Source organism: Lonchura striata, chromosome Z (assembly GCF_050655825.1).
Source record: "Lonchura striata isolate lonStrDom1 chromosome Z, ASM5065582v1, whole genome shotgun sequence".
In the NCBI taxonomy this organism is placed as follows: Eukaryota; Metazoa; Chordata; class Aves; order Passeriformes; family Estrildidae; genus Lonchura; species Lonchura striata.
The window spans coordinates 16,217,179-16,241,657 of NC_140740.1; the positions used below are offsets into that span (position 1 = coordinate 16,217,179).

A 24,479-nucleotide genomic window follows, 5' to 3' on the forward strand; every position below is an offset into this window, starting at 1 on the left:
CTGTTGACAAGCAGAGAAGCATAAGTGAGAATTTGAAAAAAAGAAAAGGCTATTTGGAAACTTCTGCTTAGGTACCAGTGGGTCCACACTACTTTTCAGCAGATGGCACTACAGTGCTAGTGTTGGACTTTATATGTGCAAGTCACTCGGACTCCCAGAACAGGACTGCCTCCCCGTTTACACATGTGGCTTCAAAAAGGGACTTCACAGTTTGTAATTGTTTGAGAAACATTGGCCAAGCAGAGCTAATTCCCCCTATGAATGCAAATTGTTCTTAAATTGTAAAAGTCAGCAAATATTTACAGCCATAAACAAATTACCAATTATTTTGCAAATGTAATCTATGTTCTATTTTAGAAACACATTGTGAAAATATCAGTGTCAGATAACATTAGTTATTTACTAGAATATTATTTGTGAGCTGTCAAACAATGTAAAAGCTCTGGAGAAAATAAAATCTTTTTTGGTGTGTACACCTATTAAGACCAAAAAGCAAATGCAAATTGCATAGATTCTATTAGGGTCTTACAAGGGAAAGACACTTTAAAAAGAAAATAACATAGTCTACTGAGCAAAGAGCAAATGCAAAGAAGCATTTTTCCTGCGGAGAACAATAGGCATTACAATGGAAGAAAAAAATCACCCTTATTTAGAGCAAGAACATGATACATCTTTCAATGATTATGACAGGAAATTTCAAGCAATTCCTTTTGATTACATGAGGCAGGCTCTCCATGCATATTATAAACACATTTTCATTTTTTTTAAAAACCTTGCTTCTTGAGATAGATGCTACTATTCAAAGAAAATTAGTTCAGCTGAATAAAAACCCAATTTCAAAAACTTCAAACCTCTAGGGGGTTCAGCAATGATTAAAATAATAGTCTAGAATGCCACATAACCAAGACCATTTGATACTACACAGAAAATGTGCACAGTGGTTCATTTTAGATCATTCTTCTCACTCCCAGTTTAGTTCTTCAGCTGCTTGGGATTGCACTGGATGCCTAAACTCCAATACATACTCTAGGTGCATCGACATTCCTTTCTAGAAAACACAAAATCCTTATTTGAATCGCCTACAAGGAAGTAAGAATGTGACAGTCAAAAAAACCTACAATTGGTTCAGTTTATTTTTATTTCACATGAATCTAAACGAAACTTTTTTCACCTTCTTTTTCTCCTGAGACTTTCATGGTTTTCTTGTTTCTATAGAGACCAGACTCTCTAAAATGTTGAAGCAGTAAAGATTTCAGAAAATGAAAATTCCAAATTTTTCCCCAGCTCCAGCCATGATGTCAAGCAGAAAAAGTTACACTAGATGAGAGAAGGAAAATCTCTAGCAAAAAAGTTTTCTTTAAAAAAGGGAAAAAAATGGTACACTGGGGCAGTTTCCAAAATACCATAGATGATCAAAGAAAATATATAAAAATGTGTATGTCAGAATCAGTTGAAAGTCCTAATAATAGCAGCATAGAATATGCCCTACATTTACACTCTGATAAAAGATGCCTTAGTATTTTAACATGACTGAAGCACAGCAAATGCATTTCATAAAAGTCTGCTAATCAAGTTAAACCAGAGATGCTTCTGTTTACACAGAAAGCAGGACAGGTAAATTTTTCTCCAGCATTCATTTAAATTTTAATCTGGTTTTCAGATTTTACCAAGCAGTTTGTATGAGGCCATGGCTGAACCACATGAAATGCTTAGCACCAGATCATGTTAAGATACCTCCTTATATTCCAAAGCTGTTTACTGCATTTCATGGTCCAGCACCCTCTGATGTGTTATTTGTTACTAAAACTCTCTTCTCAGCAGGATTTCTTTGATTAGCTTTCTACAGGGAGACTACTCAGAATCCAGGCTAAGTGCTGTTGATTTTCTGTATATACCAGATCATAATCTGCAGAGAGTACTCAACAAACTACAGGGCTGGACAATCAACAACTATATGAAATTTCACAAGGGAAAGTTCTGGATTTTGCACCTGGGCTGGGTCAATCCTGGATGCATGGACACACTGGGGAATGAGAGGCTGAAGAGCAGTGCCATGGAAAGGACCTTGGGATCGTGGCTGATGGTGAGTTGAGCATGAGCCAGCAGTGCCCTGGCAGCCAGAAGAGCCAAGCATATCCTGGGGGCATCGGGCACAGCATTGCTATAGGAAAAGAGAGGGGATTGTCCTGATCTGCTCTGCACTGGGGCAGCCTCGCCTCCAGTGCTGGGGGCAGTTTTGGGTGCCACAATGCAAGAAGGATATAAACTATTAGAGAGTGTCTGTCCAAATGAGGGCCATGAGGATAAGCCTTACAAGCAGTAGTTGAGGGCACTTGGTTTGTTCAGCCTGGAGAAGACCTCACTGCAGTTACAACTTTCTCATGAGGGTAAGAGAACGAGCAGAAACTCTTCTCTGTTATCGCTTCTCTGTTGTTATTGGACACAAAATGAGTACACAGAAGCTTGGTAAGTTCAAAAGAGAAAAAGACCTAGTTTTATTAAAATATCTGGTATTTATAGAATTCTAAAGGTGACTGTGGATTGGAGGATGGAATTACTACCTCTCTAACTACACTGGTCTAAAGCTCAATCAATCATTTCTTTCTGCTCACAGAGATATATGTAAACTATTCTATTTATACATAAAATGGTGTGGGAACTCTGGCTCACAAATATGTAAGCATTATTAGAAGGCTAAAGAAGTTTTATGAGAACTTTAAAACTTTTAGAAGAACTATAAAAGATAAGATAGCCCTTTAAAAATCAGGGAGGGCAACAGTGACCAGTAACAGGGCCCATGGGAATGGAATGAAGTTTTGTTAGGGGAGGGTTAGAGTGGTTATTAGAAAAAGACTCTCTACCCAAAGGGTGCTTGGGCATTGGTGCAAGCTCCCCAGGGAAGCAGTCACAGCACCAAGCCTGTCTGGGTTCAAGAAACATTTGGACAATACTCTCAGGCACATGGTGTGACTGTTGGGAATGGTGCTGTGTAGGGCCAGGAACTTGACTTGATGATCCTTGTGACTCCCTTCCAACTTAGCTTATTTGTGATTCTGTGTTCTGAACAATAAAAGCAGGAACTAAAGCAATGCAAGACAATGTGATTATTTTTTGGATTTCAACAGACTTCAACTAAAGAATGAGAAGTGAAAGCATTTAATTTCCTTTGCTCAGATGAATTCCTCAGAGCACATCAAATTTGAATAGTAGTGGGTATTTCTTAAGATTCAACTTGGGCATTGTTTTTCCTTACTAAGGAAGCACGGCAGAAGATAAAGCTCAATAGGAAAAATTCTCTTCTCTGTCATGAAGAGCTGCCTTACCTTGGATTAGCTTAAGGCTGTATTTTAGTTCCAGGTAATCAAACTTTTTTTCCACATTCTATCACCCAGCTAGATAAATACAAATTTTCTTAGCTCAAAACTAGCTAAAAATAAAGCTGAGACCATTTGATACTATGATTTGCCTAGTGAGCTCTCATTCTGAAATATGCAATTCATATTACCTAATATATTTCCTTCATATCCATTCTCATACTGCAAAATACTTACAATTTTTTATCTTTAGTGCTTTTTGCCTATTGCCCTGGAAATAACAACATTTATTGATTCATGTCTGTTTATATGACAGCTCAGGCAATATTTTATTACATGTTGCCTGAGAAAACTTTGTTGGCTTTTTACTAACTGATTCACTACCTATATTAGAGGGCAAGCAATAGAAGGATCTGGTAAGGCGTTTACTGCATTGAGCTCTCACTTCAGTCACATATGTGGAGCTGACCCAGTACCAAGCCTAGAAGATGTAACTTTTTGGCATTCTGCCACACATTCAAAAATGTCCCAGTACATATTGATGACATTTAGTAGATTTTCTGTGGGCACATTTTGATAAACATATTCCAGTTTAGGCTGTATTTGACCTGAAAGGAAATTCACCTTTTACAGAGAACAGCTATTCCAAAAAACACACTCCCAAAAACTACATTAAGGGCCTAAAAATAGGAAATGGTCTTGCCATGAAATAGTGTAAAAAGGAAAATAGTGGTTTACATGTTGATATATATTAAATTATTTTATGACTTTTTGCTAACAGAGTTGGCTTTGAGTTACATAAGCTTGGCTGTGTCTGTGTTCAGAGGTACCTGAAGAATTATGTAAGTTTTTTATGAGCTGAATATATTCAGCATCTGCCCTGCTCCCAGTACATTCTCCTAAATAATCAAAAGAATGTTTACAGTTATGGCAGCACAGATTTCAGCACAAATATTAATCCTCCAAAAACATGAATACTTTGTTGAAGGGTGAGTGATCACTGATTAAGGTATTAATATTCTAGTACTTACTGCTAAAATATCTGTAGGTCAGGTGGTCCATGTATTCATGGTTATAATATTCCTTAAAAAACTTGCTTATTTTTTAAGTTAGAAATATTTTTATGCAAATGATTAGAGAGATAATTTATAAATCAACTATTTGGTACAAGACATAGAAAGCCATTGAAACTGCATGACACATACAAGAGCTCCTTTATATATTTATATGGTATGTATACTTGTATTTAAATATTTATACCTTTATGGTTGTTATCTGGTAATTAAAGCAGTTAGTATGCCCAAAACCTCTGAGTGAAATAAAACAATTATAGGCTCATAGGCTCATAGGATCATCAAGTTTGGAAGAGATGTTTAAGATCATCCAGACCAATCACCAACCCATCACTGCCCTAAACTCCTAAATGACATCACCCAATGACAGACCCAGTTGCCTCTTGAACACCTCCAGGGACGGTGACTCCACTACTTCCCTGGGCAGCCAATTCCAAAGTATGACCACCCTAACAGTGACAATTCTTTTATACTATCCACGATCACTGCCCTCGTCCTGCTGGCCATGCTGTTCTACACACAGGCCACCTGGGCACGTTACGTGTATACTGAACCAGGAAAACAAAACACAACAAAACAAAATGAAAATAAAAAGAAAACCAAGAAATAAAGCAATACACTTGACAAGTAGAAATTAGTTTGTGCCACACCCTTACTTCTGGACAAAACCCTGGACTTTGGCCAAGCTAAACAGGGCTATGGTAAAACTACTTACACTAATTTAAAGATAGTCTGTAACCAGTAAATATTTCTGCATACTCAGAACAGAAAGACTTTAATTTTTTTACCTAATCACAGTCTGCTCTTTTCAAAGCTTTTGAGAAGAGGCAACCATCATTTTGCAAGTCCTACACTTCAAAAATAATATTCACCTTGTCACATATGAGAGATAAGTAAGAGCAATTGCCCAGGTCTTATTTCTTTGTGATCTCTCCTTTGATGCTTCATTTCAGACAACAAACTGAATTTTTCTCAGAAAGCATCAAAACTGTTACACTCTGCAAGTATGACAGTAGGATGGACAAAATTTTATAGCATTGTGGGATATTGCATGGACCTGCTTATGATAGCTGCAGTAGAGACTTGCTTCCTGAACTTGTAGGAATAGAATAAGTTTGTTTCTAGGACAATTCTATGGTACAAGTTAGTGTATGATACATCTGATACATCTCTCTCGGGCTATGTCCACTGTTGTCTCAGATTTAACATCTTGTGTAGTTGGTCTGTTACTGTGGCAGACTCAGCACTTGAGAAGTGTTGGAGGAAAAGAAAAAGATTCTGTTATCTACTCATACAAACCAATACAACTCTTCCTTTCATTCAGTGTTCTCTCCCTAACAGAAAGGCTGAGACCATCAGTGACAATGACGTGATAATATATTTAAGGAGGAAAAAAATGGCTGCACTACAGCAGCCATAAAAGTGAGAATATGTGACAGAAAGAACTCTGCAGACACCAAGGTCAGTGGAAAAAGAGAGCCAGGAAGTGATCCATGCTGCAGTAGAGAATCCTGTGAAGCCCATGGTGAGGCAGTTGTGTCCCTGCAGCCCCAACAGGACCTGAGATCCACCTGCAGACTGTGCAGGACTCCATACCAGACTGGGAGGATGCTCAAAGCAGACTGTGATCCCATGGGAAGCCTGCACTAGAGCAGGGTCCTGGAAGGACCTGTGGAGAATGGAGCGGACGCAGGAGTAGGCTGGTGGGACTTATGACCCCACAAGTTCCCCACACTGGGGCAGCCTATTCCTGAGGGACTGACCCCATGGGAGGGACCCACAATGGTGTAGCTTGTGTAGAACTGCACTCAGTGGGAAAGACCTGAGTTGTTGCAGTTTGTGGAGGACTGTTTCCCTTGGGAAGGCCGCACACTGCGGTAGGCAAAGAGGGTGAGGAGTCTTCCTTGGGTAGGAAGGAGTGGCAGAGATAAGGTGTTATGAGTTGACTTCAGATCCTGTTCCCCATTTACCTGCGCTGCCCAGGGGAAGGAGACAGAGAATTTAGAAATTACATTGAGTCCAGGAATAAGGGAGGGGTTAATGGAATCTAATCTCTTTGACTGGCAAGAAATTAAATAATGTCCATAAGCTGAGCCTCTTTTGCCTGTAAGTAATTACTGAGTGATGTCTCCTTGTCCTTATCTCAACTGTAATGAGCCATTGGTTAATTTTTTCTCCTCCACTCAGCTGAGGAGGGGAGCAATAGAACAGCTTGCAAGGGCACCTTACATCCAGCCAGGGTCAAGCCAGCACAAATGCACAAGCAAATATGTGTGTGTGTGTGTGTGTGTACATGTGTGTACACACACACACACACACACACACACACACACACATATATATACATAGTACATATTTATTTTTATTTATATATATTTAATAGGAAAAGGTATTTCAGAATTTACTTAGATTCTTATGGAATTATAATGATATATGAAAATACTATTATAGCAACAAATATCTTTGTCCAAAAAGAGGAAAAAAGATTTCCTCTATCAGAGAAAAAACTCTTCTTTACCAGAATGCACTCACAGTGGCTGAGAGATAAAGGCCCACAGTACTTCATTCAACCAGCCCATCAAGAATCAAAGATGATCCTCCACACTGCTGTCCAAATGTAAGGTTTTAAATTTTAAGAAGCTCAAGCCTAGTTTAAGAAAGGGAACCACCAGTTTTGCCAGAAGTATCACAAAATATGCCAAGATGGATGAGACCAACAAGGATCAAGTCCATCTTCCGGCCCCGTACAGGATCATCCCCAAGAATCACACCAATTGGAAGATGACTCCATTAAAATAGTAACTATAGCAGTTGCTCCTTTGCACACTCCATGTCACTGCTTCCACTGAACATGGTAAAGAATTACACAGAAAAAGTAAAATGCATATGAAATTCCTTAGAGAAATGAACATGTATGTGAAAGCTGTACCATGGAACCTTTCCCACCTGAAGGAATAGTGCAGAAGAAATAAGAAGAGCTGTATTTCTGGAAAAAAGCATAGACTGTTGTAATAATGATTTGTCAAAAGTGTGTGGAGTCTGTGAAAACCTTAAATAAATTGAGAGGAAATGTTTGTGGCTTTTTTTTTCCTAGACAAAAAAGATTACAGAAATAAAATTATCTAAAGGATTCACATTATTAACGATATTTTTCAGATAATTTTAGAACAAGACTAACTTCAATAAAACTTCTACAAGACAAAGTGGAAATTCTCCTGACAAGACAGAATAATCCTATAAAGACATATTTTGTGACAAAAAGAATTGCTAGTGAGTTAACATTACCAACTGCTCTTGCACTTTGTAGATATATGCAACTTATATCATTGTGATTGTGGCTGGAAAGAAGAAATACAGACTTTGGAATCTAAAACCCTGCTAAGCTGCTAACGAGCCTTAGGCAAGATTGCAAAACCAATTGCAGTAGACAGGTTTCTATATTTCTTTATATTATAGTACCAAGAGTTTCTATTTAAAAAGAAATACAAATAGAATACTTCTATTAAAATATTTAAAATACAGGATCTGAAGAATGATAAATTTCAGGTTTGAGTTTTCCTTCTTTGAATTTTTACTAAAGTGAAGTCTCATCAAGCAGTATATTTTGGTGTAAGACATTTAAATCACCTTACTCTTTTGGTGTGAGGGGGAACCTCACATAGCATTACATTGTATGGATCTCTAGTAATCTGTGATTTTCAGTGTAAATTAATAATTTATTAACAATTTAACTATTTGCCTGCCTAAATTAGTGCTACAATAATTTTGAATTAACCTATTATAAACTAGTTCAGTAATTAAGAAAATTTTCAATTCACTGTATATATGTCCCTGTGGTGATTTTTGTATATTTCAAGAAAATATATACTAACATAGACTTAAAACCCTGATACAATACAAATGATGCTTAAAATAATTAATGATTGTCACATTCTTAACGGAACAAAGGGATGAAATGCTTAAAAAAAGCCTTCCCAAAACCAAAAAAAACATAAAGTGTTGATAGAAATAGAAAAAAAAGAGATATTGAGGAATTACTAACAGTCTTCTACAGTAAAAGTGTTTTTTTCCCAAACTTTTGAGACTGAGTGGAAATATAGTTTGGTGGTGTGTGTAGTGAATTTCATTTTTCATATGCTGTTGTCCAAAGATCACTTTTATCAGCAGTCTAGTAGTCTTCTCTTATCCTCAGTATCTTTTCTTTGCCAGCTATTGATGTAAGGTGGGCCTAAAAATCTGGGAAAAAAGTTCCCTCACCTCTAGCCCTTGAATCAACTATGTTGAGGAGCATGTATTTCTCCAGTAAAAAAAGTGATTTGATGAAACTGATAATAGCAACAACAACAACCACACCATCATTATCATAATCGTCATCAGAATTGATTTACTGAGACTTTGGACAGTTTGCAAGGGGGATGATAATGGAACATTTTCTATTGTCAGCAACAGCAAGTCTAACAGAATAAAAAGGAAGCAATTTTAAAAAATTCTGCTCCGAAAGACATCTAAAAAATATATATTTTCCAAAATATTTTTAATTAAATTGACTATGTTTCATTTCATGCTAATTAAATCTCACCAATGTCATGCAATATACTATGCACAATGCAGTATGCTTTTAAATGTCAGCTTTTTTAATACTTGCTTATTCTGTGAAAGATCTTACACTAGGAAGTGTTTGTTATGAAAAAAAATTAAACATTTAATTACTGAAGAACTGTTAGACAAGCACTTCTAAATTTCAGAGAAAACAGTAATTTTGCAAAGAAATCACTGAAAGAGGGTCTATAAGTATCTGCAGAAAGGCTTCCAAGTAGGCTCTTCTTGGTCGTGTAATAAGACAAGAGGCAATGAACAGCAACTGATGCACAGTATGTTCCACCTAGATATAAGGAAGAACTTCAAGCTGCAGGTGACTGTGCACTGGAACAGATTGCCCAGAGAGGCTGTGGAGTGTCCCTCACTGGAGATACTCAAGAACCATCTGGACAAAATCGTGTACAACATGCTCTGGGATCATGCTGCTTGAGCAGAGGAGTCAGACTAGATGATTCACTGTGGCCCCACCTTGACCCATTCTCTGATCCTGTGAAACTCCTATTTCTGCTAAAGATCTTCATTGAACTGATCTTTTTCCTTTGCTTCTATTTATCACTACATTTTTTTATGTTCGTACATTTCCTATTTTGCTTTTATAGAAAGTAATCTATTTTAATGAAATATGCCACTTCCCCCAGTTTTTCTAAGAAGTATGTTTATCATCAGGAAATGTAAATCTTAAATGCTCCTTTTTATGTATATTGTACATACCATATTCTTTCCACAGTGTTTGGGGATGCGAAAAATTGTTTTTAATTTCTACGCACAAAAGACTTCATTTAAAATTTCATATTAAATTTTCTTCATTACCAGCTGTCACAAATAATCTAAATAAAAGATCTTTGGATTAAGATTAGAGCCCTGCTGTAAAAGCAGTAAAAACTTCTTATATTCAGTGTGGTATGGTCTATTCCATTTGTTTCTGAGTACGTTCCACTTACAGACATACTAATTCAATAAATGACTGTAAAAGCAGCTCTCTTTAAACTCTGATGCATTGATTTTTCCTGGATATGAGTTACATAGGTATTGTTAAATATGTTCATGAATAATAAAGACATTCTAAATGACTGTAAGTACTTGTTCATATTGGCTTATTTGGCAGTTGTCTGGAGGTTTGATAATCTTTAAAAATTTATAGTTCACACACCCTTAAAAAATAATAATTTGAACTATTTTGTATACCACAGATTACAGTTTTCTGAAGTGTTGTTTTGCTAAAACTGCCCTGGAAAATTAATCAAAAAATCCATACTTAGATTCATATCCATCCCTTTAGAGTATTTGTGGTAGTTATTTCCCATGAAAAAAATCAAAATTTCCTTACTTTTGATATCAGCATTAGTTAAGAATACACTTCAATTTTTTCTGGTGATGTGTCATACCTGTAACAGCTGAAAATAATAAAAAATATTGTAGATATGCTCTTTGAGAGAAAATGTAACTCGAAAGACAAATGGGTCTATAATATGCTAACCTGAGCGGGTTGAGGGGAAGGACACAAACTTATACCCACCCCAAGCACAAGAACATTCTGGGTAAGAAATGGACTGAGAGCAGCCCTGTGGAAAAGGACTTGGATGTGCTGGTGCACCAGAAGGCAGACATGACCTAGAACTGGCAGCTCAGAAAGCCAACCATGCCCTGGGCTGCTCCAAAACCAGTGTGGCCAGCAGGGCAAGGGAAGAGGTTCTGCTCATCTCCTTTGCTCTGCTGAGCCCCCATCTGCAGTGCTGCACCCAGCTCTGGGACACCCAACATAAGAAGCACGTGGAGCGGGTGGAACTAGTGCACAGGAGGGCAACAGTGATGATCAGATTGTTGAAACACCAGTCCTAGTCATCCTAAGGGACTTGGGGTTCTACTGAGCCTGGAAAAGAGAAGGCTTCAGGGAGGTCAAGGAGCACCTTCTTCTCTCTAAAGGGGCCCCAAAAGTGAGGTGAAGAGGGACTTTTTTTGATTAATACGAGAAGGGGGAGCAGATTTAAACTGAAAGAAAGCATGTTTAGATTAGATATTAGGAAGAAATTCTTTACTCTGAGAGTGGTGAGACACTGAAACAGGTTACCCAGAGAAGCTGTGGATACCCCATCCCTGGAAATGTTTTAAGCCCATCTGGATATGGCTGTGAGCACCCTGGTCTTGTGGAACATGTCCCTGAAAATGGCAGGGGGGCTGGAACTAGGAGATCTCTAAGGCCCCTCACAATCCAAACTGTTCTAGAGTTCTGTGATCTCTTACTAGACCATGAAAAGGAGATACCTACTTACTCAAAGTAATGGTGATCTCAATACACCATGAGAAATTCAAACTCTGATAAAGAACAGAACACTTTCCTGTTTGCTTCTTTTCTCAAATAACTGTTGGGTTTGGCTCTGTGAGCTTCTTCTATTTCCCTCTCTGAAACGTCTTTAGCTTTATGATTTCACTTCTATGTACCCAAGCATCTCAGAGACATTAAGTTGGATTAATACCATTGATTAACTCCAAACAGGGATTTCTATTCTTTCACATTCGTTTAAAATTTGTCAGTGTGCCTGCCCTCTTATTTTCTACCTCATGCTCCCTCTCAGTTAACACAGTAAGGAAAAGCCACAACACCTTTGTTTGTTTATGCTGGGTTGGACACATTAATTAGAGCCCAAAGACTCAAACTTACAGCTAAATTTGACATCTCATCAAAATGTCATGGAAAATTCATTATCCTGATGCATATTAGAGCTGCCACATTTATCTGGAATTCAAAATTAATAAAGAATACAAGAGAAATGCAAAAGACCAATTTTCAACATAATACATAACACAAATAGAGAAATGTTACCAAGTACTCAAGAATAGACACCAAGAGATACATCATGACTATGCTATGTTAATCAAAAATCCTGGAAGAAAAAAACCCAAAACTACAAGCAGGATTCTCTAAGTAAATGGTGTACAAAGTCTGTAAAATATTCACCACCATTTTATTCTTTGCATTTAAAAGCTTTATACTGCTTAAGGCTGACAAGAAAAACAGCATTTGTAAAATATAGAAATTTGATGATTCTTGACAGAAATACTTCTGGGAGTAGTTCACAGCTGTATGCTTTGTCTTGCACATAATCATTCCTCATCTTAAACAAGAAGTGCTGGCCTGATTTTTAGGATGAGCATTCAATGCAGCTGCCAGGACAGAAGCAGGGGACCACTCTGCACCCTCTGACACACAGATGCTCTCTAGAACCTCTACATTCAGCTCTTACACGATCCAGAGATGTTCTGGCAACATGTACTTTCCCCTGTTAACAACAGGACCAGCCAGAAGAAAGCAGAAGCTGCTGCAGCAGTTGCTACCCAGATAAGGATGTGCTCACAGGGCCGGTGGCCTCATGGCAGCTGCCTGCAGGCACAGCAGCTCCCAGGCTTACAGTCGGGGTGCCACTGCTGGGCAACATCTGCTATCTCCTGCAGGCCTCCTGTGGGGTCATGCCCCCTCAAACTTCGCTGCCTCCTCAAAAGCCTCATGCAAAATGCACATACAGGTCTCCAGCTATGTGTCTGCTTCCAGCAAGCTGGTGCATAGTAAGGGCTCCTGCTTCAGCAAGGCCAAAGTGCCATTCAAACATTGTAAGCTTCCTGAGATCACTGCATCTCACCCTGGCATTAAGCTACAAGAAATATGCAGTGGCTGGGATGGGAAAGACAGGTCTGCTAGCAGATACCAGATAGATTTTAAAAAAGTGAAAGGAATTTTCCTTCTTTCCTAATATTTGCCAACTCTATACATTGCTATTTTTTTCATAAACTAACAGAACAGAACAGAACAGACATCCTGACACAAGAATGTCTGGTTAAAAATGTAATAGCTTGAACAAGAAACAATTTGTCACAAATCCCTTAAGGCCTTGGTCAAAGTATCCAATGCGATGAACTCTTCAAATTACATTTAATTGCAATGCTATTAGCTCAGTAATAGCACAATTGAAAAAGAAACTGCATAAACTCTTAATTTCTTGCCTATCAGATTTTCAATTATATCTAAATAATAATCAATATTGCCCTAGAAATACAGTGTAGAAACAGAGGGTGAAACAAATTCTTATTGGGTACAGCCTTTTATGAAAATGAATTCAAACAAAATTAAGATTTTGGATTCTAGCTTCAACACAGTGGAAATCTGGCCTTCAAAATAATCTAAAATGCAAACTTTTCTCCTACCTCTGATACAAGAATTATTAGGAGGCAATGGATAATTTCATTAAATAAGACCAGAAAGTAGCTAATTGTCCAATATTTAAATAAGTCCTCCCTACAGAGGAATGTCTTATAGTGCATGTAAATAATTTAGTTGCTTTTAATGGCTCAGAGGTAAAACAAGGACAACCTGTGAGACCTACAGCTAAAGTAAAGATTTTTGAATATTGGACCTCAAACTGAGGCTGCAAAAAATGAAATGCAAAGGCAAGTATGCATTAGAAAGGGGATCACCTGAAGCCACTTCTCAGGGAATACATGAAAGTGCCTAATATGGAATTTTATAAGGATAGATAGATAGATTGATAGATGGATTCCAAGTGAAAATGTTATGTTCATGTTAGGAGGAATAAGTGTGTATTACACAAGGTCAACCAAAGATTAATATTTTACAAAGGTATCTAATTTGTCTACTGGATGCTTGCATATAAATTATTTAGATAAAAGACTTGGAAAAATGTGTGAGGAAGTTTGACAGAATTTTCACTGCCTACTTTAAATTTTTTGCTTAAGGACAGCAGAGTTATGGGAATGGAGAGATCTGAATGTGACTAGAAGGTTATTCATAGATGCAAGCTCAGATTAAGTCAAGTAAGTTGTCACCTTTTGGGCTGGTCTTCAAAAGACGACATTTTGCTTAAGGAAAGAAATAAAAGAATCACATATTATGGAGTAAGAGAGAGGAACAAGATTATCTGTAGATCATAACTAGCAGGACAAAAAAATTAAAATATTCCATAAATAGACAAAACTTACGTTGTTTAACCACAGCTGACAAAAAAGTGCCATGGAGTCACTCACTAACTACCCTTGCTCTTCCCTGTCTGCAGTGAGATGGGGAGGAGAGGAAGAAAAAGATAAAACACTTGAGTTAAGGGAAGAATAGTTTAATAATTGAAATAAATAATAATGTAAAAAAATAAAATACAATGACCAAAGTAATATTAACAGTAATAAAAGAGAGAGAGGGGAAGAAACCCCCAAACCCCACAGGCGATGCACACTACACCCCATCACCATTTGGTGATTGATGTCTGGCCCAGCCCCCAGCAGTGACCTGCAGCTCCCAGCCTAATCCTCCAGTTTATAAACTGGGCATGACTTTCTATGGCATAGAACACCTCTTTGGTCTGCACAGGTCAGTTGTGCTGGACCTACTTTCTCCCCATTTTTTGTTCACGTACTCACTGTCAGAGCACGGAAAACTGAAACTCCTTGATTGAGGGTAGGCACTGCTTAGCAGCAACCAGAACATCAGTGTGTTGTCAACAGTATTCTCACAGTAAATCCAAAACACAGAACTAAACCAGCTACTAGGAAGAAAATTAACTCTATCTGAGCCAAAATCAGAACAGTGAGATAGGACACATCCTTTAAAACGTCCTGGCTAGACTGCATTAGATACAAGCACAGGTTACTGCCACTCTGTTTTGATCAATTTAGATTAAATTTTAGGATCCATATAGCTGATAATTTCTTTGAATTTATTCAAAGAATGACCTTTAGTGTATAGTTATGAATTTCTGTAAATGAGCCTTTTTAAGATGTACATTTATTCATGCAAAGCCCTAGAATATTCCTTTAGGGATTATATCCTTTAGGGATAATAGGATAATGTTATCTTTGTTAAATAGGTAAAGTGGAATAAAAGCAGAATTTACTGTCAGAAAAAGAAGTTTAATTGGTTCTTCCTGAAATTATTTTTCATATTTACTCCAGCAAATTTTTATTATAGCTAGATGTTGAACTATGTAAAGTTTACATAGCATCAGCGAAACACAAGAAGCCTTATGAATAAGGAAGATGTATTCTCACTGCACTCTGAGAATACAAATAGCACATGCACACATATAAGAATTAGGAGAGGACAGGAATGAAAAGTAACAACAGAATAGGATTGTATAATATACTAGTAATGTCACAGATTATTTAGATCCGTGACTAGTCTGATGACATTTGCTACATGAAGAATGGTATGTCAGGGAAAGCCTCAAAAATGGCAAGAAAAGCCTCAGGAAATGTGCACCTTCAAGAAAAAGATGTTAAAAAAAACCATACATGAGTACTCTTTGCTGGTTTATGAAAGACTTGAAGTATCTCTTATTACAGTATAATTGGAAAGCCTGGATCACAAAGAATCAATGAAAGGGGTAGTTCTTCTAGATCATTTTCCCAACCATTTTTCCAGAGTGTGCTTTGTCAGATGGGGTGGTTTTTATGTCCAGGTTCTTAAAAAAAAAAAAAAAAGAGAGAGAGAGAAGACACATGACTGCAATACAAAATTTTTACAGATACATATGGAAAACTTACCGGACTTACTGTTTTCAGTCCAAATTTATGCAGTTTGCAATGACAAATACTTACTCCTTAAGGGGGTGGGGGGGTTGAAAAAGAATGTAATTAACCATAACTGAGAACATTAAAATTCGTAGCCAGCAGCTGGAATCAAGCCAAGACCCAAAACCTTCAAGCCAAGAAAAGTTAGTACTTATAGTACTTATCAGGCTTCTATTAGTCCTTTCATCAGACCCTGCAGTGGGAGATAGTCTGTTGGTAGTATAAGTACAACCCTCATGGCTGAAGATATCTTGGTTTTAAGAATGAAACTTGATTAAACAATCCACCTTAGTTTGTACAGCTAAAATGGTGACCTTCCATGAAAACACACAAATGAACTGAAGAAAATGAACTATGAAATAAATGGATTTTGCAAGAGAAAACAGATTTGCAAAAGCAACTCCAAGCAGAAGCTCTTGGAAAAAAAACCCAAACCAACATAAATAAGGAGAGGCAAATATGTGGTGAGATGGAAAAGAATTAATGTCAAATGAACCTAAAAGCATGTAATTGAGTAATAAGGACTCTTGACTACAGCATGAAAGAAGCTGTAGACATTTGGTGTCGACTTCAATTAAAATAAACAAATTGTTCCCAAGGGATTGAAGAACACCAATCTAAAGTCATTCAGAAAAAACTATTTAGAAATTCTGAATTCCTGCTATTTCTGTATAAACTCATTGATCACAAAGTAGGAACAAATAAAATCTGTCTTGTCCCTAACTCCCATAAAAAGATCTAACAACAGCTACTCCAAAACTAACCTTTTGTGACTACCTTGGGAAATAGTGATTTAGAAAACTGATGGCTGACTTCACAGACCATCTGGTGGTTGAAGAAGTCAGAGTGTAGTTAGCAGATTCCTTTCAAATCTGCACATCTGGTTAGCTCTGATTTTCTCTAGGATTAATGCTGACATGAGAGGGAACAGGGCTTGGTAAGGGCAGCCATCAGGTTGTTCCCAGGCCCTGTGTACCTATCACAGACATTGCATCCCATAACCCCCTGACTGAATAATGGGATGCCTCCTTAGAGAAGCATAGCCTTCTCATCTACAGCTCTCATTGTAAGGCCATTTCATGATATTACTGTTGATAAAGAAACAGTGCTTTTTCCATGCTCCTAACATACATAATATTCTGCATTTAATAATGCTCTGCTTTTTTACCATCTGTTTCTTCATCAGTTGCCATAAATATATTTTAAAAACATCCTTTAACTGTCACAGATCATCAAACTTCCTTCTCCTAAATGCCTTCCAACTTTGGCAACTCAACCTACTATACTGATTTGTAAAATAAAACAAACCAACAAAAACTAAACCAGGCTCCCCCATTAAAAAAGCCTCAAAAACAAAGCAAACAATCCACCATCAACTATTCTAACTGTCATTTTTCTAAAAGTTACACTCAGTAAGCACAGGCTGGAGTTTTGCCCCTACCACCATACCCATTTCTCCCTTATAGTATTGCATTCTTTATAAAGAAAAATTAAGTGTAGATTGATTAAAAGAATTTTCAGATGTTTAAGAAAGAAAAACAGAAGTTTACCTGGAAACATTCATTAAAAATTGCTCATACTTACCTCAGGGATTTTGCATTCTGGGATATTCTGATCTCTCACTAAATTGCTTCTGACTCATACAAAAGAAAAAAAAAAAAGACACAACAGAACCCATGAACTTCTTTTAGATATTAGTCACTTTGTCCCAACTTTTTTTGTTGATTAAGAAGGATCTTATAAAGATTTGCAATTCAGTAGCTTTACGTCCACATTTACGCCCATGTGAGACATAGGTTGGGGGAGTTGGAAAGTAAGGGCCACTGGGAACTTAAAATAGAAAACAGCAAAACAAGCAGAGAAGTATTGTAGAAGCTGTGGCATACACTCTAGAGCTAGTTCTACTATCTCATCCAATGCTGGAAAAACAAGATAATCCACCATTAGGAGTAAATTCACCATGTAGATTTTTCTTTTCTTGACTAGTGCTTCCTGGGACTTGAAATATGTAATATGCAAATAAGACAAACAGCACAGTGCCAATGAGTGTAGCAGGTCACATACATGCTGAGCATGGCAGAAAAGGAAGATTTTTTTCATATACTTCCTCTAAAATCACTCCTATAATTTGGTATAGTTACAGATAACTACACAAGCAGGACAGAAAAAAGAGTCATTGCTCTGTGTACCCAAAGGCTAATGATTTTTCAACAACTTGTAAGGAAATAAAGCAAGCAGACCTCAAATCTAGTTGTTGTTTAAGATCAAGCATTCAGTGCATCACAAAGCTAGGATGGAAAGTTCAAAATGGTCTGAGACTGATAATCTCAATTGCAACAGTGAGAAGAGAGCTATCTCCAGTAACCTGAGTGAAAATTATAAAAGATAAAGTATGTCCCCAATCTTTCTGAGGAGGCAAATTACCATAGATGAGATTTCAGGAAGTTAATTTGGTCCTTTTGATCTAGAAATTGGTAGTAGGGTAATGGTGGAGTCTCTCTCATCTTCCCCAAAAGAGCAGGGGGAGATACCACCACAGGTGAAACAGTACCTCAGTGAGAGTTATGTTTGCTACAGGGCAACTAAAGAAGCAGGAAGCAGCATGCTCCAGCACTGAAAAAAGATGCAAACATACAGACATCTGAGAGCTTGGAATTACCCATTTACTGCCAGCTTGATAATTTGTAAAAAGTCAATAATCGGCTTATTGTTTATAAATAGTTTTTTCTGGTCAGACCTGCAGACAAAAGCACATATGGACACACTTAATTTCAGAGCATCATAGTTCTTCAGCAGCAGGTAGAGCTGTCCACATATGTCCTTGATACATTTCCCTGATAGAGCCTGAAATCTGCAGTCTGAACTACTGACAAAGACAAGATATTTTTAATTTTTGATGTATGCTTCTCCTTTTCCAGATACCAGACTGCCACAAATGAATATTTAATATCAGCATTTCTTGTTCACACCCAACAATATACATATTCACATTACTGCTGCCTCCATGAAGATGACACTGACTTACCTCAGGTAAGACAGTGGCATAGGGCAGGTAACTGCAGGCTGAGCACTAGAATTCAGAGCAACAGGAAAACTTCAATCTTATTGTACCACACCTATCTTTAAATTTTTGATTCTTTATTGAAAACTGAATTAGAAAATTATAAATAAAGTATAATATTAATGAAGGCAACCAGGACAAGAGACAATAGGTTCAGTGGTGGAACATGAACCAGCAAGCAGCTGAACCTAAGGTCTTATTTAAGGTCTGGCTACAAGATCAGAAAAGTCCTAGTTATCCTCTTAGAAATTGATGAAAAACACTCCCACTCCCAAGCCTCTCAAAATACACATCTCTAATAACATTTTCTTTCTGCAGCTTCCATCCTAGTGAAGGCCAGCCAATAAAGAGTCTTGAAGAAAAATGCCTGTTGCAGGCCACAAGTTTTTCTTAATAAGTGAGCCAGAAAGAGCTGCACATGGGGAGAGTCATTAGAGAGGCTGCCTGAAATTTTTGAGTAAATGGAGATCACATTTCAGGATGAGGAAATCAGACCTCATCTAAACACAATCAGTCCTCTGCTATGACTACACCTGGACATAACAGGAACTCCTGTAAAGCTGTAAATGACTCTCCAGAACTGTGTAAAGACAGTGTGTGATATACATGCATTTAAGTTTTAGTGGAACCTGATTGTTAATAGCCTAGAATTGCTTCTGGCTTTCTGTAAAAAATTTCCCATGTAACTATGACCAGATGCCTGAACTGATGCACATGGTCCAAGCACATATTTTTTTAAATTAAAGGTACCTTCTGCTTCTAGACCTGTTCGGATATTAAATTGAGCACAACTACTGTGATAGTTATGACCTTCCTTATAAAAATTGCTTTATAAAAACTGTGCAATACCTTTCACCTGTGTGAAAGTTCAAATAAGCTCAAATACCTACCAAAATCACAGTTTGCTTCCTTGGAAATCTATACAAAATGTCCAAAATAAGGAAATTAAAAGGAACCAGTTAACCACTTTTTAAATATGTTTTACATATTCTTGCAGAATACATTATTCTGCAAGAATATGTAAATATATTGAATTGTAACAGAAAATTTACAACACAAAGAAGGGAATCTTCCACTCACTACTGAATCAGCATTCATGGCACAGAGAGACTGTGCCTTTGTCATGTTTGCTCTTGAATAGGCATTTGAAGTATATGGAGAGAGTCCATGAGGAAAGCAGAAACATTATTTGAGCATCTGGAGATGAGGTTAGAAAAGGCAAAGCCCAGATGTAACTGAATACAGCATGGGATGTCAGAGGCAATAAGTAAAGCTTCTCTATGCAAATCAGTGAGTAGGAAAGCTAGAGAGGCTGGTGCCACTGCTGAGCTTAGAAAATACTTTTCAGAGGAAATCACAATTTACTATTTCTTTACAAAGTGATTTATAAACTTTAAAAAAGTTTTTAGGGTGTTGTGTTATCTCAAATAGATGTCACTTGGGTTTTGATTTATTTGATTGGTTTTGGTTTTTTTTTTTTTGTTGATTTAGTTTGGTTTGGGTTTTTTTGTTTTGTTTTGTTTTTGCTTAGATTTTTTTTGTTCAAATTTGGATAGCTAAGAGTTCAAGACACTAGTGGCTTTTGTATGCTCCACAACAAGCAAATTAATATGGATAGGAAAAATTAAAAATTACACATAGTGAGCTTATGTCATATCAGTAATTACCAAAATTTACTGTACCTTTCTTATAAAGAGTAATTTGATATTTTCCAATTTTAACAAAATTTTTAAAATTTTTACAGCATTATAGATTTAAAAAAAAAATCACTGGGCTTACACTGCAGCATTTATGAAAAGCAGAAGTCTTGAATTCAACATTTTATCATTTCCTTTGTATGTGTATATGTAACATAAGTCTGGCAAATCTTCCTTCTGCCATCTAATTAAGTAGATAAATCTCTTATAGCAAAATTGAAATCAAATCTCCAAAGGGAAACATAGAAAGTCAATTTTCAGAATGAATAATAAACACCTGATGTCCTTTTAGTTGATCAGCTACAGAAAACTTTAGAGTCTGCATCCATCCTCCCTGGTTTTCTGTTTTTCCAAGATATACTTTCTGAAGAGCATTATAAAGATAAGCATGTAGACAGATCTTGCTCTCATTCCTACCCACAGCATCCTTAAATAAAGAGAACCTCTTGTCCTGCTGGCAAGGCAGGGCAGTTCTGGGAAAATGTGGCACAGAAATGTGACAGCACATCACACTGTGTTCCCTTCTCTGTAAGAAACTGCAGTTTTTCTTACTAGCTTTTAAAAAATACACTGCTAGTAATACAGTTGCTTCCCACACAGGAAGAGGAGCAAAGGACTTTTTTCAGTGTTAAGGAACAAATGCCACAATGTTCCTGCCACTTGCCAAACTTGGAAAAGTCATCCCACTGATATTTTTTTCCCCTCTAGCCCACTGCAAAAGGCTTCATCAAAATAAAAGGAATACTCCAAAGATAAGAATGGTGAATTACTTCTTTTCCAGATTCTGCATTTAAGTAGAACATGGGCATGCCTTTAGGAAGGGATCCTTGTCCAAAACAAACAATTCCCTCTTCTCCTCATTCTCCTGGCCAGACCAACAATATGTTCTTTCAAAAACTAAGAGAGAATTCTTCAGTTGTCTCACTTTTAATGTAGTTACTTTGCAAGTGGAAGCTAGCTAAACATGCTAGTGATCTGATTTAGTTAAGTTTTTGTTGCCACTTTTGTACCCAAAAGAAGAGACCCAGGTACAAGACAATAGCAAATAAAATTCCATTACTATTGCCTCACAGCACTGTTACAAAAGACACAAACAGAAAAGTGAGGGATACTATCCAAACCACACATTTCTCCTGATGACCCTCCTACACAGATTCTTCATCATAATGATTCCTTCCTATCACAAATATTTAGCTAAATAGTATGCACTTATTTTATATTTGTAGTTAATGTTTGTGAAGTTTTATAGATTTATCTTTAGGATACCTAAAACATCAGTAGTAATCCCTGCTTATGTTTTAAAACTCAAGATTTACTCCCTGTAAATCTGTATTCCCCAAATACTTTGAACTTACTTCTTATGAATAATCATTATTCAATTGGAGTCTTCTTTTAATCATGTCTGTGAAATTCAGTGTATTTCAATCAAGTCATTATTAATTTAAACTCTTGTCAGGGAAAGGAAACTGAGACTTATGAACACAACCATAGCTATGAATTTAATATAACATTTACTTAAAACATTTTTTTCTGTTGAAATGCTTTTTGCCTAGAACTAAATTAATTACTTTCTTGTAGTGAAATTGTTCAATCCATTTTATTTTTATTGTTCATTTTCTAAAATTAAAAGTATAAGCACAGAACACCAACTTTTCAAAGCAGGAGTGTGCATAAGTGTCTCTCTTAGATGTTTCAACTAAATTGCAAATATTTGTAAAACTTCCAGTACAGGACACAAGGGTCTTGTATGGCAACGTGAAGATCTGTTGATATTTTACTGAGTTTTGAACACTGATCCTTTATCTTAGACACATCATGGATTATCCTAGTTCTGTTTCATAGAGAAAATCCTTAGTAGTAGAACTGATCTGGCCCATCTACCACCCAAGCACATTTTTCATAAAAGAATTAAAAGCCTCTGAAAAAAAAATAATCCTGCCACAGCCATGCCTTTATAACACCACACTTGATGCACTGGAAGGAAAAAAAATCTGCTATTGCCTCAAGTACCCACCTAGAGATAAATTCTTTAGAAATCAATTTTAAATGGGTTCAGAGAAGATGATTTAGAAGAGCTTTTGTGATTGTAATATCATCTGTGGGGCTTGAAACTCTGTAATTAACAGCTCCACTACAGGCAGAACAGATTTGGTTTCAATTTAACCAGCAGTATCTCACACCATCAATTTTATCATAAGCATTACTTCAAGAAATTAACACCAAATATTACAGAAGGAATTCCAGGAAATTATAGTCATTTAACAACTGTATCATGTGAACCAAGTACAATGTAGCCCTTCACAAGGTGTTGTACCATGAAATACTTCACTAGATTATGTTCACCAAATTAATAGTAAAAGACTGCAGTCTTTTACTGGGGGGAAGTAAGAATTTTTCTCTTAGAGTACAGATAGACTAAAATGTTGTACATTTAAGGACTGTAAGTAAAATGTTAATCTAATCAAGCAACAATTAAAGCCTCTTTTCGTATCTGTGTAAGCAGAACTGACAGATTTAATTTAATTCCTTCTGCAAGATATTACGGGGCTGAAAACGTCTGAAGATTGCTCCCAGTGCAATTTCTAGAGCAGTACATACAGTTTCCATCCTCATTAAACTTGATTCAGCACAATGAACATCCAGCTGCTGCTCCACATGCAATAGCTCTTAGGAGCATCCATGGAGCTAGCTAGGAAATGTCTAAATTTTACTGTCTTACTCTGTTTTATCAAAGTCTACACTGAGTCTTTTATTCAAATAGTAGAGGAGGAGGTGATAGATGTAAAAGTAAGCAGTTGAATCATCTGGTGATAATGAATCATAGGATAAAATGATTTTTTTAATATCTTCTAAAAAGTATAAAGAAAAATCTGGAACCACAGTGTCTTAAAAATTAAAACTAACCAAATAAACAAAAAGCTATCTGAAAAAAATTGCTTTTACCTTTTGTGTTTTTCTTTAATTTTTTTCATGATCACTTGTACATGACCACACAATCCTTTCCTTGAGTTATTCCAACTTGAGAGAAGTAGTGAATAGGCTAGAGAGTCATTATGATGACCACTGCTTTGTCACATCATTGTTTCTCTTTTCACTTATATGTCACTCAACTTCTCAATTAGAAAAAGAAAAAAAAATTGAGAAATTTTTCTGCAGGTTTTCTTTTTTATGTCTCTTATTAATACCTCTCTGTAGAATCTCCTGTCATAACATTGGTTTTCCCATCTAGCTTTTCATTTTACTACTTCCTTTGCTCAGTTGTCTCATTTCTTTCCTGTTCCAAGTTTATGCTTTAAATTTGCCTTTCGAGACATAGGATATTTGTAGATGTCAATATGAAGTAGCCAAATTTTACAAGCCTTTGACTATATCTGCACAAATTTTCACAATCTGTCTGTGGAATTCAGCAGAAACTTTCTTCAATGCTTTGATTATGGTACAAAATATCTGGAAAGAGGAAGATGCTCAACCTTTGAGATCAACCACATTAAGAGATTTTTATTTGCAAATCAAAAATACATATGGGCTTTCAAGGAAGCTAGTCTGTTAATCTAGGTATTGGGAAGACTGAAATATATCAATCATTAACAGCCAGTCTTAAAAAAGAGTAATAAATTTAGCTATTAAAGCAAACAAACAAAACCCTGCATTAAAGAAACAACAGAACAACCCCCTCTTCCCCACCCCCACTCCCCCACCCTAAGTTGTTCAAAAGAGTGTAAAGGTGATTTTGGGCCAGACTTTGTCAAATTCAATCAGATGAAAAAATATTCATAAAGAGTTATGGCAATACAGCCACTTCTCTAAATGAATAATTCAACTTCAATACCCACCTCAGCCTTAGGGAATTTGAATCTAAATTTATTGGTTCCAGGAAGCTATGGAATCAGGTACTCTAGGTTCTTTTTAACTTTGTACTCTCAGACACAGGTGTTCACTGCAGTCTGACACTTATCTCCTAGGTGTCTGCACTGCAAGCACTGAGGTTGTTCACTTATACTCACTTTTGGGTCAAATACATACAAGAACAAGTACAAACAGGATAATTGCTGGCCCAGTTGATGAAGGAAGAAAAGAGAACCCCTGAATGCATTACTGTCACCTGAACAAACATTTTAGACCCAAGATTGTAGGAAACACCATTCACATGCGTTGCCAAACACAA

At 36.7% G+C, this 24,479-nt stretch overlaps 1 protein-coding gene across 8 annotated transcripts in view; it reads right to left on the minus strand.

The window, feature by feature from the left end:
* Positions 1-24,479, minus strand: part of TRPM3 (transient receptor potential cation channel subfamily M member 3) — a 406,874-nt gene that overhangs the window by 179,280 nt on the left and 203,115 nt on the right. Inside the window, exon 1 of one of the 8 annotated variants that reach the window (XM_077790278.2) lies at positions 10,314-10,389. The exons of the other annotated variants lie outside the window; for them this stretch is intronic. Within the exon in view, the coding sequence (XP_077646404.1) occupies positions 10,314-10,328 (15 nt within the window). The 5' untranslated portion in view covers positions 10,329-10,389. Of the gene's footprint in view, positions 1-10,313; positions 10,390-24,479 lie in introns of those variants that run through there. 8 annotated transcript variants of the gene reach the window in all.